General features: G+C 44.1%; 1 protein-coding gene across 1 annotated transcript in view; it reads right to left on the bottom strand.

The window, feature by feature from the left end:
- usp34 (ubiquitin specific peptidase 34) overlaps window positions 1-12,711 on the bottom strand; it is a 78,598-nt gene that overhangs the window by 22,000 nt on the left and 43,887 nt on the right. Inside the window, exons 39-47 of the mRNA XM_077245885.1 lie at window positions 4,897-5,201; window positions 3,848-4,011; window positions 3,457-3,522; window positions 3,224-3,370; window positions 2,714-2,770; window positions 2,532-2,609; window positions 972-1,066; window positions 711-883; window positions 478-628 (exon numbers count right to left, since the gene is read on the bottom strand). Of these exons, the coding sequence (XP_077102000.1) occupies window positions 478-628; window positions 711-883; window positions 972-1,066; window positions 2,532-2,609; window positions 2,714-2,770; window positions 3,224-3,370; window positions 3,457-3,522; window positions 3,848-4,011; window positions 4,897-5,201 (1,236 nt within the window). The remainder of the gene's footprint in view (window positions 1-477; window positions 629-710; window positions 884-971; window positions 1,067-2,531; window positions 2,610-2,713; window positions 2,771-3,223; window positions 3,371-3,456; window positions 3,523-3,847; window positions 4,012-4,896; window positions 5,202-12,711) is intronic.

Below are 12,711 nucleotides of genomic sequence, written 5' to 3'. Positions count from 1 at the left end.
TTATACATCATCTGAAAGCTTTCCATTGATGTATGGTTTGTTAGGATAGGAAAATGTTTGGCTGAGATACAACTATTTGTAAATCTGGAATCTGAGGGTGCAAAAAAAATCAAAACATTGAAAAAAATCGCCTTTTAAAGTTGTCCATTTATGTTTGCGATTATGCTGCATTCACTCACAAAAATAATTGTTTTATATATTTACGGTAGGAAATTTACTAAATATCCCAATGATTTTCAGCATAAAAGAAAAATCGATAATTTTGACACATAAAATATATGGTTGGCTATTGACACAAATATACCTGTGCAACTTGTGACTGGTTTTGTGATCCAGGGTCACGTATGAAGTTCAATTACCAATAACCAACTTTGGGTTACAATTATTCAATTTATATAATAATTATACAATTATGCTCTAAATGCTTAATATTTTAATTCATTGATGTGTTTTAAACAGAATAATGTGCTTAATCACCATTTGTTATTGCGGTAAGCGTGTGGGTTGACGATGTCCCTGATGAAGCTGTAATAATGGCCACCGTCTGCCGTGCCCGTGTGCACCGTCACACCGATGAGGTCGTACTCGTAACTCTCCGCCACTTTTGCATCACCTTCGTCGCGGAAACCTGCAAACGATATCATGATTAGTCGACGGAGAAGACCAACAGAACTTAAAATCGTTGTATTTCAGCAAAACAACCGTACAACCTTCCTTCCGGTCTCCCTTGGCCATGAGGAAGTCCTCGGTGTACGGCGTCATGTCGAGCCGCAGCGGGAAAGAAAAGTGCGTGTTTACTTTTTCCTTCATCATGGTCACCATGTTGAACGTGTAGCGCATGGTGTTGAAGCTCAAGATCCGCGGGAGCTTCTTAAAACACGCCCTGAGGGACAGAAAGAGACAGTCATGACATATTCAGGGGCCTTAACAGAAAGACTTCAGCTCTCAGACGAAGAATAAAGGAACTGTACCGTTTCTCAGCGCGCACTTTCTTCCCGCACTGAGAGCAAGTGTACATGTTATCACCCTCCAGAGTGTCCTTAATGGTCACCTCATCCAGAGACTCCTGAAACACAGACACAGAGACACAGATCAGAGGATTACAGGCTGAAAACGTTTGACAGTGGTGGTTGTTTTGTTGATATACATATATATATATATATATATATAGTATATATACACTGTATATATAGTGATAACATTATTTTCTTGTTGACAACAAGGTTCAAATAGAAATAAGTTTATTTTATGGTCTTTTTTAGGATTTTTAATACATTTTACACTTATTTTGACCTCATCAAGCTAAATAGTTCAAATCTGTTGTGGCGTACAATATCATAGGAATTCATTTTTATATAAAATATTTTTCTTGGCCCAAAGTACAAGAACAATGACTGTAAATAATGTAGTGTGGTTCGACGACATTTGATAGTTTAGGTTATTACTAGTCTATTTTTCCACTGGCCTTCAACTCTGTAACATCCAATACAGGAACATGTTGAATAAAAGGAAAGGTGTTTCTGAAAATGCATAATCCAACTACAATGTGTACTATAATACATCACAAAACTGAGCGATGCCACTAGAGTCTAAGTAATCAAATATTAAATATATAAACACCAAACTTGCTGTGGTGAGGTTGAAATGAGAGGGAGAGAGAGAGAGAGAGAGAGAGAGAGAGAGAGAGAGAGAGGTGTGTGTGTGTGTGTGTGTGTGTGTGGTTCATGAAGATGATTATTTGCAATTACTCTGTCTTGATTGATGTCTGTTTTGCTTTGTAGTATTTTTATGTAACCCAAATAGTAATGCTGCATGAAAATGTATTGGAAATTATATACAAAAATTAATACCAATTATGCATGTATACTTGACCTTATAAAAGTAGTAGATGTTTATATTAAGTAACTTAGAGTAGAGCATGTATGTATTAGATAAGAATTGCTTTTAAGAAAAATGTAATGCTGTAAATAAGGTATATTTTACAGACGAAGAAACGGAGAACCAAGAGAAAAAGAGCCAAGAAGAGAGAGGGCAGGCTACGTCGGAAACACCTTAAAAGGGTCATGGAAGAATTGGCAGCTCTCCAGTTGATGACAACAGAAGAGAGTTTGACTTCGGCAGTGAACTGTTTGAGTATAAAAGACTGATGAGAAGACTGGACAAGCAGATACTGATTTAGCGGTATCTCTCGACGCCAGAAAACCAGCTGATTGTACCTTTGATTTATACCATGCTTTATATTGTAACTTTGCTATTAGTTTTGGTTTAACTTTTATTTTTGGAATATTAATAAATAACTATTATACTAATTGCAAGCAATTGTCTACCAGTATTGTTGTTAATAAACCTTGAGCAAGAACTAAACCACAGAGGAGTCTTCTGAACAAGTTGTAAGTACCATTTGAACGCTTATGATTTAGGTCAGATTTGACTTGCTCTACCTAACCTGAGGATAATAAATAATAAGGTTAAAGGTGTAAGGTTAAAGCACACACCGTAAAACAGTGTGTGTGTAAATGGTAAACACTCACATAGATGTTCTTCATATCGGCCACCTGACATCTCACTGTGTAAAACTCCTCAGCCGTCTGACTCACATGATCACAGTCCTACACACACACAGAACGAGAGATTAATTCAAATTTGCTTAAGCAAACTGTTTCAGAAAGACACATCCATATAAGAGTTGCAGGTTTAAACAGCTCAATCTTACCAGTGAAACCACATTGTTGGTGATGACGCCTCCAAACAGTGTTTTTACTGTATTTTTCTGAAACGACAACACACAACTATTAGATCTCTGACTAATTCATTAAACATACTCAAAACGGTTCATGAAGTCACCATGAAATCAAAATTGACAATTCTTGTTTTATATGAAATATTGCAGTATTAATTATAAATGATTTACCCATGGACAAATCATTTATCCATGCACTTTTTTTTTTTTATTCATGTGCCCTCATAATCTTGAATGAAAATAACTTTCTCTCCCTCTTGCATCTCTTCTCTTCTCTGATGACGAGGGCGGGGCAATCTGTCACTCAAATGACATCGACCAATAGCAAACCACAACCATCAAATCAATTCCCCACGGACAAAATCAAGCCCCGCCCTACATTTGTTCTTGTTCGAGAAGCCGTTTCACAATAGGGAACTAAAGTTTATATCTCTCTCAACTTCCGTTTGATGCCGACTTTAAACAAACACACACACGTCGTACCAGGTCCTGAGACATCTCCTCGATCTTGGTGATGAGGTCGGTGAAGAACTCGGTCATGTCTTTCTGCTCTCCTGTGTTCAGAGGCTGTTTGTCCATCGTGTAGGTCTTACAAAACGGACGAGGGTTGTACGCTTTCCTCTCGCTTTCCTGCACATGCAGAAACAGGGAAATGACATCACATCTACAGGTCACGAGATCAGATTACCAGCGCATGTAATAAGACGGTCACGTACCATGAGATAAGTGAACATCTTCTGCAACTCCAGCAATGTGGTCTTATGCTTAATGTCCTCTGAATACTGTAAATAAACAGACACGAGCATCACTGCAGGCACAAACATCTCAAACCATTTAAGATCAAATATATGTTACTGTACGTATGTTATTAGGCCAGAAGAGAATGTACATTTAAATAATTTTAATGGTGGTCAAACCATGGTAGCGCAGGACCTCATGTACTACTGCTTTTATATCACGGCAGCAGTATGATATGACACCAATTTTCAATAATCAATGCTAATAATACATCAAAGTAACAGTTAATTTAGCATAATTATGGGCTGTTTATGGTTGCAATTGATGCAAGGTCACAGGTGCATATATTTCATAATTTTATAAACACACTTTAGCAGTGAAGACGGCCTGTCTGGCCTCTGGGATCATGTAGAGCTGTTGGATGGTGGAGGCCAGGTAACATGTGGCGCCCAAGTTAGTCAATCCCACGAAACGACACTCGGCTCTGACATCATCATGGGGCCAGTAATCCCACTTATAAGGAGCGTGAGACGCTAAAACAGCAAAACAACACAGAATGACGACATGTTCGTTAATTTTCAAATAAATGAGCTTATTCAAAACAATGACACTACAGGTAGAGCTGATTCCTCACTGTTGTTTTCGATTATTTTTCGATTCTTATTTTTTTTTTTTTTGATTGCAGGATCCTAATCTCGCCATGACCACAGGATAAAAGGTTGTAGAAAGTTGCCTTTTCATAATCTGAAGCTTTATTTGTAATATGAAGATACATTTCTATAGCTCTGATTGATGCGTGAGGTTTATCTGTCAATCAGATGCATGTGGGAGTTGAGTTTTTTTTACTATAGCAAGTAGGCTCTCGGCCACCGATCTGTGCTCTCGACACGTTTTCGTTTAGAATTATAATTGGCTAATAGAAAGAAAGGTTAAAAAAACTAGCATTTTATTAAAATGGAAATAAGATCAAGACCCTCGATCACATCATGATCTATTATCTCTTACAAGTCTGTGCAGCGCTCAAAATTGTGGACAACGTAGATATATCTAGCCAAAAGAACCTTTTCATGGAAATGAATTGGACTTCTAATCACGAATGAGAGGAAAATTAAGAATAAGCTTTGTTGAAATTAAAAAGGTTTTAAATGAGTCGATTCCCAGCCCTTTAAAGTAGTTTAAAGCAATATGGAGTAAATTGAGGGCAGAATTTGAATTTCCTAAAGTATATCATGTCAACTTCCTGCATGTCTTTTAATGCTTATGAGAGCTAAAAAAACATGGCCAAACCAATTTATGAGGACATCCTTGCTAATAAAAAAGCTTTATTAGTTGTCTCTAATGTAAATGAAGGGGTAAGAATAAAAAAAATCGAATCACTTAATTTAAAACAACACAAGTCAATGAGATGTCCTGCTCACCTTGCATGTGCTGCGACATGACCCAGTTGTGCAGGAGTCTGTAGTTCTCCACCGAACCCTTGACCACCTCCACCAGCAGGTCATAGGCGGCGGCGCGGGCCGCGGGACTCTTGCATTTGGGCTGCTGACGGTCCTTCAGGCTGGGCAGCAGGAACAGCAGGTCATACGTGTCCCTGAGGAACTCCTGACCCTCTCGCGAGAACTTAAACGGGGGCTTGTGCTTCAGGACGCTGGTGGCCAGACGCAGGAGACCCGTCAAACCGTCGTCCTCGATCGCCCCGTCCTGCTGGTCCAAAATCTCACGACTGCAAGTGGAAAAACAACGACATGCTGTACAAAACTGACTGTTGGAAAGGCGGGGCTTAGTGCACCTGTCAATCATCGCCCTGACGCAGCCGAATGAAGCGCGAGTGAGAGAGACTTGCACAGGACCGGGAGAATTAACCCTTATTTTGTGTGCTATAGTGTGCGTCTCTTACTGATTGTGAGTACCCGTTTTGATCAGTAGACAATCCTTGTTAATATAATAGTATTTATTTTCAAATGCACTATGGTATTTGTCCGCTGTTAGTCAGAATGAAGAGTGTGAGAATTAAGCTCGCGCGTTCGGTGCATTCACGAGCTGTGTTCACAATATAATATCGTTTGAGGATATCTTCAGCCTTTTCCATACCTGTTTATTTATGTTACTATGGTATTATACTTAATTCTTTGTTAGGTTTGTATGGGAGTACTGTATAGTGCGCTGTGTGATATTCATATGGACACTTTCGGTTTCAACGTGCCGATTATGTTTATTTAAACAATGACGGCGCCAAATTGCATCGTATTGGTCCAGTTTAGTTATGTATATTATAACATTATATAGTGTAATGCAATGTGATGTATATTGTGATTCATTTTGGTATAACAGTCAAGTCATGTTATGCTGATTATTTCTTTATTTATGTTTTATTGTAGAACCACACACATACCTCACACAGACCAACGCATTCTCAGTGTACAATAAACCCCTTTGATTGAATCAGACTGTCCTGATCCATTCCTGTGTTTTGATCGACACACCAAGAGGAAGGCTAGAGACATTAGAACCACCTTAGAACACAATCCTAGAGTAACTAATTAACAAATTGGTCCTTCGAGCCGGATATCGGCCATTGCTCTTGGATAAAGTGGGATCTATCAGCTCTGATATGGAACCAGAAGGGTTATATGCAGATGGTGGCAGACCTCAACGCCATGTTCGCACTCCTGCCTATCTCGAGGACTACGATCTCACAGCTGCACGACGTAGACCGATCAGACAGCCAATGATGTCTTATGCTGCAGAGGAGCCACAGAGAGGAAATCCATCAGATGCTGCCAGGATTTCTCCCTCCCCCTTGAATTATCTTCACAAACTGTCTGTGACTCAGCACGCAGGCCTTCGCAACCCATGTTGCGCTCTGAGTCTCTTTCAACACCACTTCCCCACTCATCTACCAACCGGCAGTCAATGCGGTTGGCCAGTACAGTTGCTGCACCGGTGAACTCAGATTCGTCTGCCCTTAAAGGGGATTACAGCTCATTCTCAACCCCGAAGCAGACTGTGGACTACAGAGATGGTTTTTTTCTGTCTAATCACCCAGAGAGGAATGCTGAGGAGCCATTAAGGGAACATGTGATGGTAGATTTCTTGGGTAAGATGCTTAGTGAGCTTCAAGTAATGAGAGATCATATACAAACTGGATTGCCTGCCAAACAAGAAGTCACACAGTCAGTTAAGCCCCCTAATTATTATGACTTCCCTCCTGCCAGCTATCCAGATGAAGCTGTCCAACCTACTTCTCGCAGATTACCTCCACCACTCAATGAGTACGATACTTACGCCCATGGTCCAAGTTGGTATCCAGAACAGAGGTTTGAGCCTGTTAGGGCTGCTTACCTGCCTCAACCTCATGAAAGGTATAAGCCAAGGAGACCTAGGTGTGTGACACCTACGCCCAGAGCTTCCACTTTGCATCCAGATGAGAGAGAGAAGACCTATCGTGGGCCTACACCGACCATTCCAGACTTCATCACGGGAGATCCTAGTGAGTTCACCAGACTAAAGCTTGCTCTGGAAAACCTTTTACCTCATGATGCGACTGAGCTCTTCCGCTATCAGATATTGATGGATCATTTGAGATTAGATGAAGCCCGCCTGGTGGCTGACTCCTATCTCAACTCACATTTCCCGTATAGCGATACTATGGCAGCTCTGACTGAGAGATTCGGACAACCTTACAAGTTAGCCCTCAGAAGGATAGCTAAGGTGATGGATGCTCCTGATATGCGACGAGGTGATACAGCAGCCTTTGACAAGTTCGCCCTGCAAATCAGATCCCTTGTCGGTATGCTGGAGACTTTGGGCCATGAAGGTCAGTCGGAATTAAGATGTGGTTCGCATGTGGAGAGGCTGCTAAGCAAACTACCTCCTGAAATGAGGTCAGAGTTCAGAAGACACATGTTCCGTCGTCCGGGTGCAGTGTACAACCTCCTAGACTTCTCTGAATGGTTACAGTATGAAGCGTGGTGTTAGAGCAGTGAGAGTCAAACTTCGGACCGTCGGCGGAGGGTAGAGCAGAAGACGGACCGGGGGAGAGCGACAAACCCTGCTGGACGTTCAGCTACTGTACTTCATGGATCGGATGAGAGCCCTGCCAAATTACCTATCGGACCAGCTCTGATTCCATTAGCCAGTTCAGGGATCACCAAAGCACAGCCCAAAGCTTTCTGTCCGTATTGTGACAAAAATGACCATTACCTCAGTCAGTGTGATACCTTCAAGTCCTTCAACAAACAGCAGATCACAGATTGGATCCAGGCGAATCACCGTTGTTGGCGCTGTGGACGTGCACACCCAGCGGCTAAGTGTACCCTCAAAAAGCCATGTAGTATCTGTAAAGGCAGACACCTGCAAATTCTTCATGAAGTGAACTCCAAACCAGTGACTGAAGGATCTTGTCTGGTTAATTCAGCGACTGAAACCCTGTATCTGGATAAACCTCCAGGATGTAGGAAAGTTCTCCTCAAGGTTGTCAGAGTTCTGCTCCGTCACAAAGATAGGACCCTGGATACTTATGCCGTCCTGGATGATGGTTCGGAGAGGACGATTCTTCTATCCCCTGCAGCCATCAAACTCGGAATTCATGGTCCCATGGAGAGCTTAGCTCTGCGTACTATCCGCCAGGATGTTCAGACTGTAAATGGTGCCGTAGTCTCTTTCCAGATTTCTCCAGTAACTCAGCCACAGAAAATATTTAGAATCTCAGCTGCCTTCACTGCCGAGTGCCTTGGTCTAGCGGACCATTCTTACCCTCCGAGTGTCCTGGAGAAGTATCAGCACCTGAAGAACCTTCCACTGCAGTCTTTCAATGGGGTAAGCCCACTATTACTGATTGGAGCTGATAATACGCACCTCATTACTCCCATATCACCTGTTCGTCTGGGCCCCTCTGGGGGACCTGCAGCTGTTCAGACCAGGCTCGGATGGACCTTGCAGGGACCAGCAAGATTCTTGGAGGATCAGCTGTCACCACAACAGTGCTTCTTCGTATCCCTCACCCCTGCTGAACTAGAGCTGAAAAAGGATGTGGAAAGGCTGTGGCAGATTGATGTCTTACCCTACCGCTGTGAGAAGCAGGTCACCCGATCCAAAGAGGACCAAGAGGCTATCAGTCTCTTGGAGACTAAGACAACTCGGGTTGAAGTTAACGGCATCCTCCGCTATGCAACGCCTTTATTGCGCAGGAAGGACTTCCCCTTCTTCTGTGCTCCTAAGGAAGCAGTAATGCCTAGTCTCAGAGGCATGGAGCGTCGGCTTGTTCGGTCACCAGAGAAAGCGGAGATTTATAAGTCTGAGATAAATAAGCTGGAGTTGACTGGTGCTGCCATCAAACTGCAGAATGAGGGAGAGGAGGCCACAGGAGAGAAGTGGTATATCCCACACCATATGGTCACTCACAATGATAAGAACCGCTTAGTGTTTAACTGTTCTTTCGAGTATAAGGGGCTAAATCTTAATAACTCCTTACTACCGGGTCCAGTCTTGAGCCCTTCTCTTCTGGGTGTCCTCCTGCGGTTTAGGGAGCATAGTGTGGCCATAAGTGGGGATATACGTGGGATGTTTCATCAGGTCCTGCTACTGCCTGAGGATAGACCACTCCTGCGGTTTTTATGGCGTGACCTGTGTCGGGATGACCCTCCAGATACTTATGAGTGGCAAGTACTTCCCTTTGGGACTACGTGCAGCCCCTGCTGTGCGTCCTTCGCTCTTCAGCGACACGTGGCGCTACACAGTACACCTGATGAGGATGTAAGATTCTCTGTAGACAGATGCTTCTACGTGGACAATTGTCTCCAAAGTTTGAGTTCTGTTCAAGAAGCACGACTGTTAGTGGATAAGTTACGTACCCTCTTATCTTCTGGTGGTTTTGACATCCGGCAGTGGGCCAGTAATGCAGCAGAAGTTGTCAGTCATCTACCTCCCGAGGCCAGGTCCCCTAAGCTGGAGTTGTGGCTTTCTCAAGACAAAGCCGACTCACGAGAGTCAACGTTGGGCCTGAGCTGGCACTGCGAGCTGGACCATCTTGGGTTCAAACACCGACCTGTCACATACAATGCCTTGACAATGCGGAGTATCTATAGGGTGCTGGCAAGTCAGTACGACCCCCTTGGCATCATCCTTCCCTATACTACCAGAGCCAAGGTGATCGTGCAGCAGCTTTGGCTAAACCACCGGGACTGGGATGATCCACAACTCCCAGGTGAGCTCAGGCAAGCATGGACAGACTGGGAAGAGGAGCTTAAATTCCTATCGCAGGTGACAATTCCAAGGTGCTATAACCCCTCCTATATGGATCAATCAGATGTACGCCGGGAGATTCATGTTTTCAGTGATGCCTCTGAGAAGGCATATGGGGCTGTTGCTTATCTGCGTTCGGAAGGTCGCCAGGGGGAACTTCACCTTGCCTTTCTTCTAGCCCGGTCTAAAGTGGCCCCACGAAAGCGACAGTCAATACCGAGGCTCGAGCTCTGCGCCGCCTTGGTAGGTGCACAGTTGGCGAAGTTGCTCACAACTGAGCTCACTCTGAAATGGGACAAGGTCACCTATTGGACTGACTCTACTATTGTCCTCCACTGGCTCCTTTCTGAGTCCTGTAGGTACAAAGTCTTCGTGGGCACCCGGGTAGCAGAGATTCAGGAGTTGACCGACCGGACAGAATGGCGATACATAAATTCTGAAGGAAACCCTGCTGATGACCTGACTCGGGGCAAGAGACTGCAAGACTTTATCGGCCCCAACAGATGGCTTCAAGGTCCGAAGTTCCTACTGCAACCACAGGAGGAGTGGCCCTCTCAGCCCACCTCATGCTTTCCGAACTCTGAAGATGCAGCTGAACTTAAAGGAGGAATCTTCTGTGGGATCACTAACACTGTGCCGTTGACTAATGAAAGGAGATACAACCACTGGAAAGATTTGGTGGACGCAGTTGCACAGGAGCTGCATGGGGCGGCTGCCCAGGATAAATCTCCTCCAGCAGGTACCTACAGAGAGGCAGAGACTGTTGCCCTGAGAAAGATACAGCTAGATAGTTTCCCTGAGGATTTCCAGCTGCTAAAATCCAACAAGTCAGTTCGCTCCAACAGTCGGTTACTATGTCTCTCTCCTGTATTTGACTCTGAAAACCAACTCATCAGAGTCGGAGGACGACTGAGGAGAGTGGAAGCCCTTGACCCAGCTACCGCGCACCCTATTGTACTTGACTCTCATCATCCTAACACTCAGCTACTGATCAAGGACTATGACACTCGACTTCACCATCCAGGACCTGAGCGGGTGTTTGCTGAGCTCCGCAGGAGAGTGTGGATTCTGAGAGGTAGGGAGGCAATCAGGAAGCACCAAAGGGCATGTCTCGACTGTTGCAAGTGGAGGTCAAAGCCAGCAACACAGCAGATGGCTGATCTCCCTCCTCCAAGGCTCAGATTGTTTAAGCCGGCATTTTACTCCGCAGGAATGGACTGTTTTGGGCCACTGGTGGTGACATTGGGACGCCGGGTAGAGAAGAGATGGGGCCTCCTATTCAAGTGTCTCACCACCCGTGCGGTGCACATAGAAGTGCTGGCCTCAATGAACAGTGATGCCTTTCTGATGGCACTGAGAAGGTTCATTGGTCGACGTGGCCAGCCTGCCGAACTGTACTCCGACCAGGGCACCAACTTCCGAGGTGGAGAGACAGAACTCCGGGAATCTTTCAACCAACTCAGTCCAGACTTACAACAGCTGTTAGCCAAACAAAGGATCAGTTTCCACTTCAATCCTCCGGCCTCTCCGCACTTTGGAGGTGTGTGGGAGAGGGAGATCCGGTCTGTAAAGGCTGCCCTTCGTGCAACCCTAGGTTCAGAAACGGTGTCCGAAGAAGTGCTTCAGACAGTTTTGATTGAGATTGAAGCTATCCTAAATTCTAAGCCTTTAGGATATGTTTCGGCAGATCTGGCTGATCTGGACCCAGTCACTCCAAATTGCCTGCTGATGGGGCGGCCAGACGGTTCCTTACCCCAGGTGGTGTATCCGGAGTCTGAACTCCTCACAAAGCGGAGATGGAGACACTCCCAAGTATTAGCTGACAGATTCTGGTCTGCATTTATAAGGCACTATCTACCGGCAATGCAGACGAGAGGAAAGTGGCAAAGACCATCACCTAACATCGAGCCTGGCACTGTAGCCATGTTGGTTGACCCCCAACTACCTCGGTCCCTATGGCGTATTGGAAGAATTCTGAAAGTCTACCCAGGAGCCGATGGCCGTGTCAGAACAGCGGAGATACAGATAAAAGACAGAACGTATACTCGGCCTATAGCTCGTCTAATAGTTCTTCCTGAAATCCCTGAAGAGGATGACCATCCTGGGAGTGAAGACAACCAACAGTAACCCTGAACTCATTTCCAACGGAGCAAATTTCTTAATAAATTTGGGGGCGGCAGTGTTGGAAAGGCGGGGCTTAGTGCACCTGTCAATCATCGCCCTGACGCAGCCGAATGAAGCGCGAGTGAGAGAGACTTGCACAGGACCGGGAGAATTAACCCTTATTTTGTGTGCTATAGTGTGCGTCTCTTACTGATTGTGAGTACCCGTTTTGATCAGTAGACAATCCTTGTTAATATAATAGTATTTATTTTCAAATGCACTATGGTATTTGTCCGCTGTTAGTCAGAATGAAGAGTGTGAGAATTAAGCTCGCGCGTTCGGTGCATTCACGAGCTGTGTTCACAATATAATATCGTTTGAGGATATCTTCAGCCTTTTCCATACCTGTTTATTTATGTTACTATGGTATTATACTTAATTCTTTGTTAGGTTTGTATGGGAGTACTGTATAGTGCGCTGTGTGATATTCATATGGACACTTTCGGTTTCAACGTGCCGATTATGTTTATTTAAACAATGACGGCGCCAAATTGCATCGTATTGGTCCAGTTTAGTTATGTATATTATAACATTATATAGTGTAATGCAATGTGATGTATATTGTGATTCATTTTGGTATAACAGTCAAGTCATGTTATGCTGATTATTTCTTTATTTATGTTTTATTGTAGAACCACACACATACCTCACACAGACCAACGCATTCTCAGTGTACAATAAACCCCTTTGATTGAATCAGACTGTCCTGATCCATTCCTGTGTTTTGATCGACACACCAAGAGGAAGGCTAGAGACATTAGAACCACCTTAGAACACAATCCTAGAGTAACTAATTAACACTGACCAATACAGTGTGCTCGAAAAGT

The sequence above is a fragment of the Siphateles boraxobius genome, unplaced genomic scaffold (genome assembly GCF_051911475.1).
Source record: "Siphateles boraxobius isolate OS27281-9 unplaced genomic scaffold, OSU_SipBor_1 29, whole genome shotgun sequence".
Classification (NCBI taxonomy): Eukaryota; Metazoa; Chordata; class Actinopteri; order Cypriniformes; family Leuciscidae; genus Siphateles; species Siphateles boraxobius.
The sequence above is the reverse complement of the archived record's forward strand: the minus strand, read 5'-3'. Positions and strand labels throughout refer to the sequence as shown.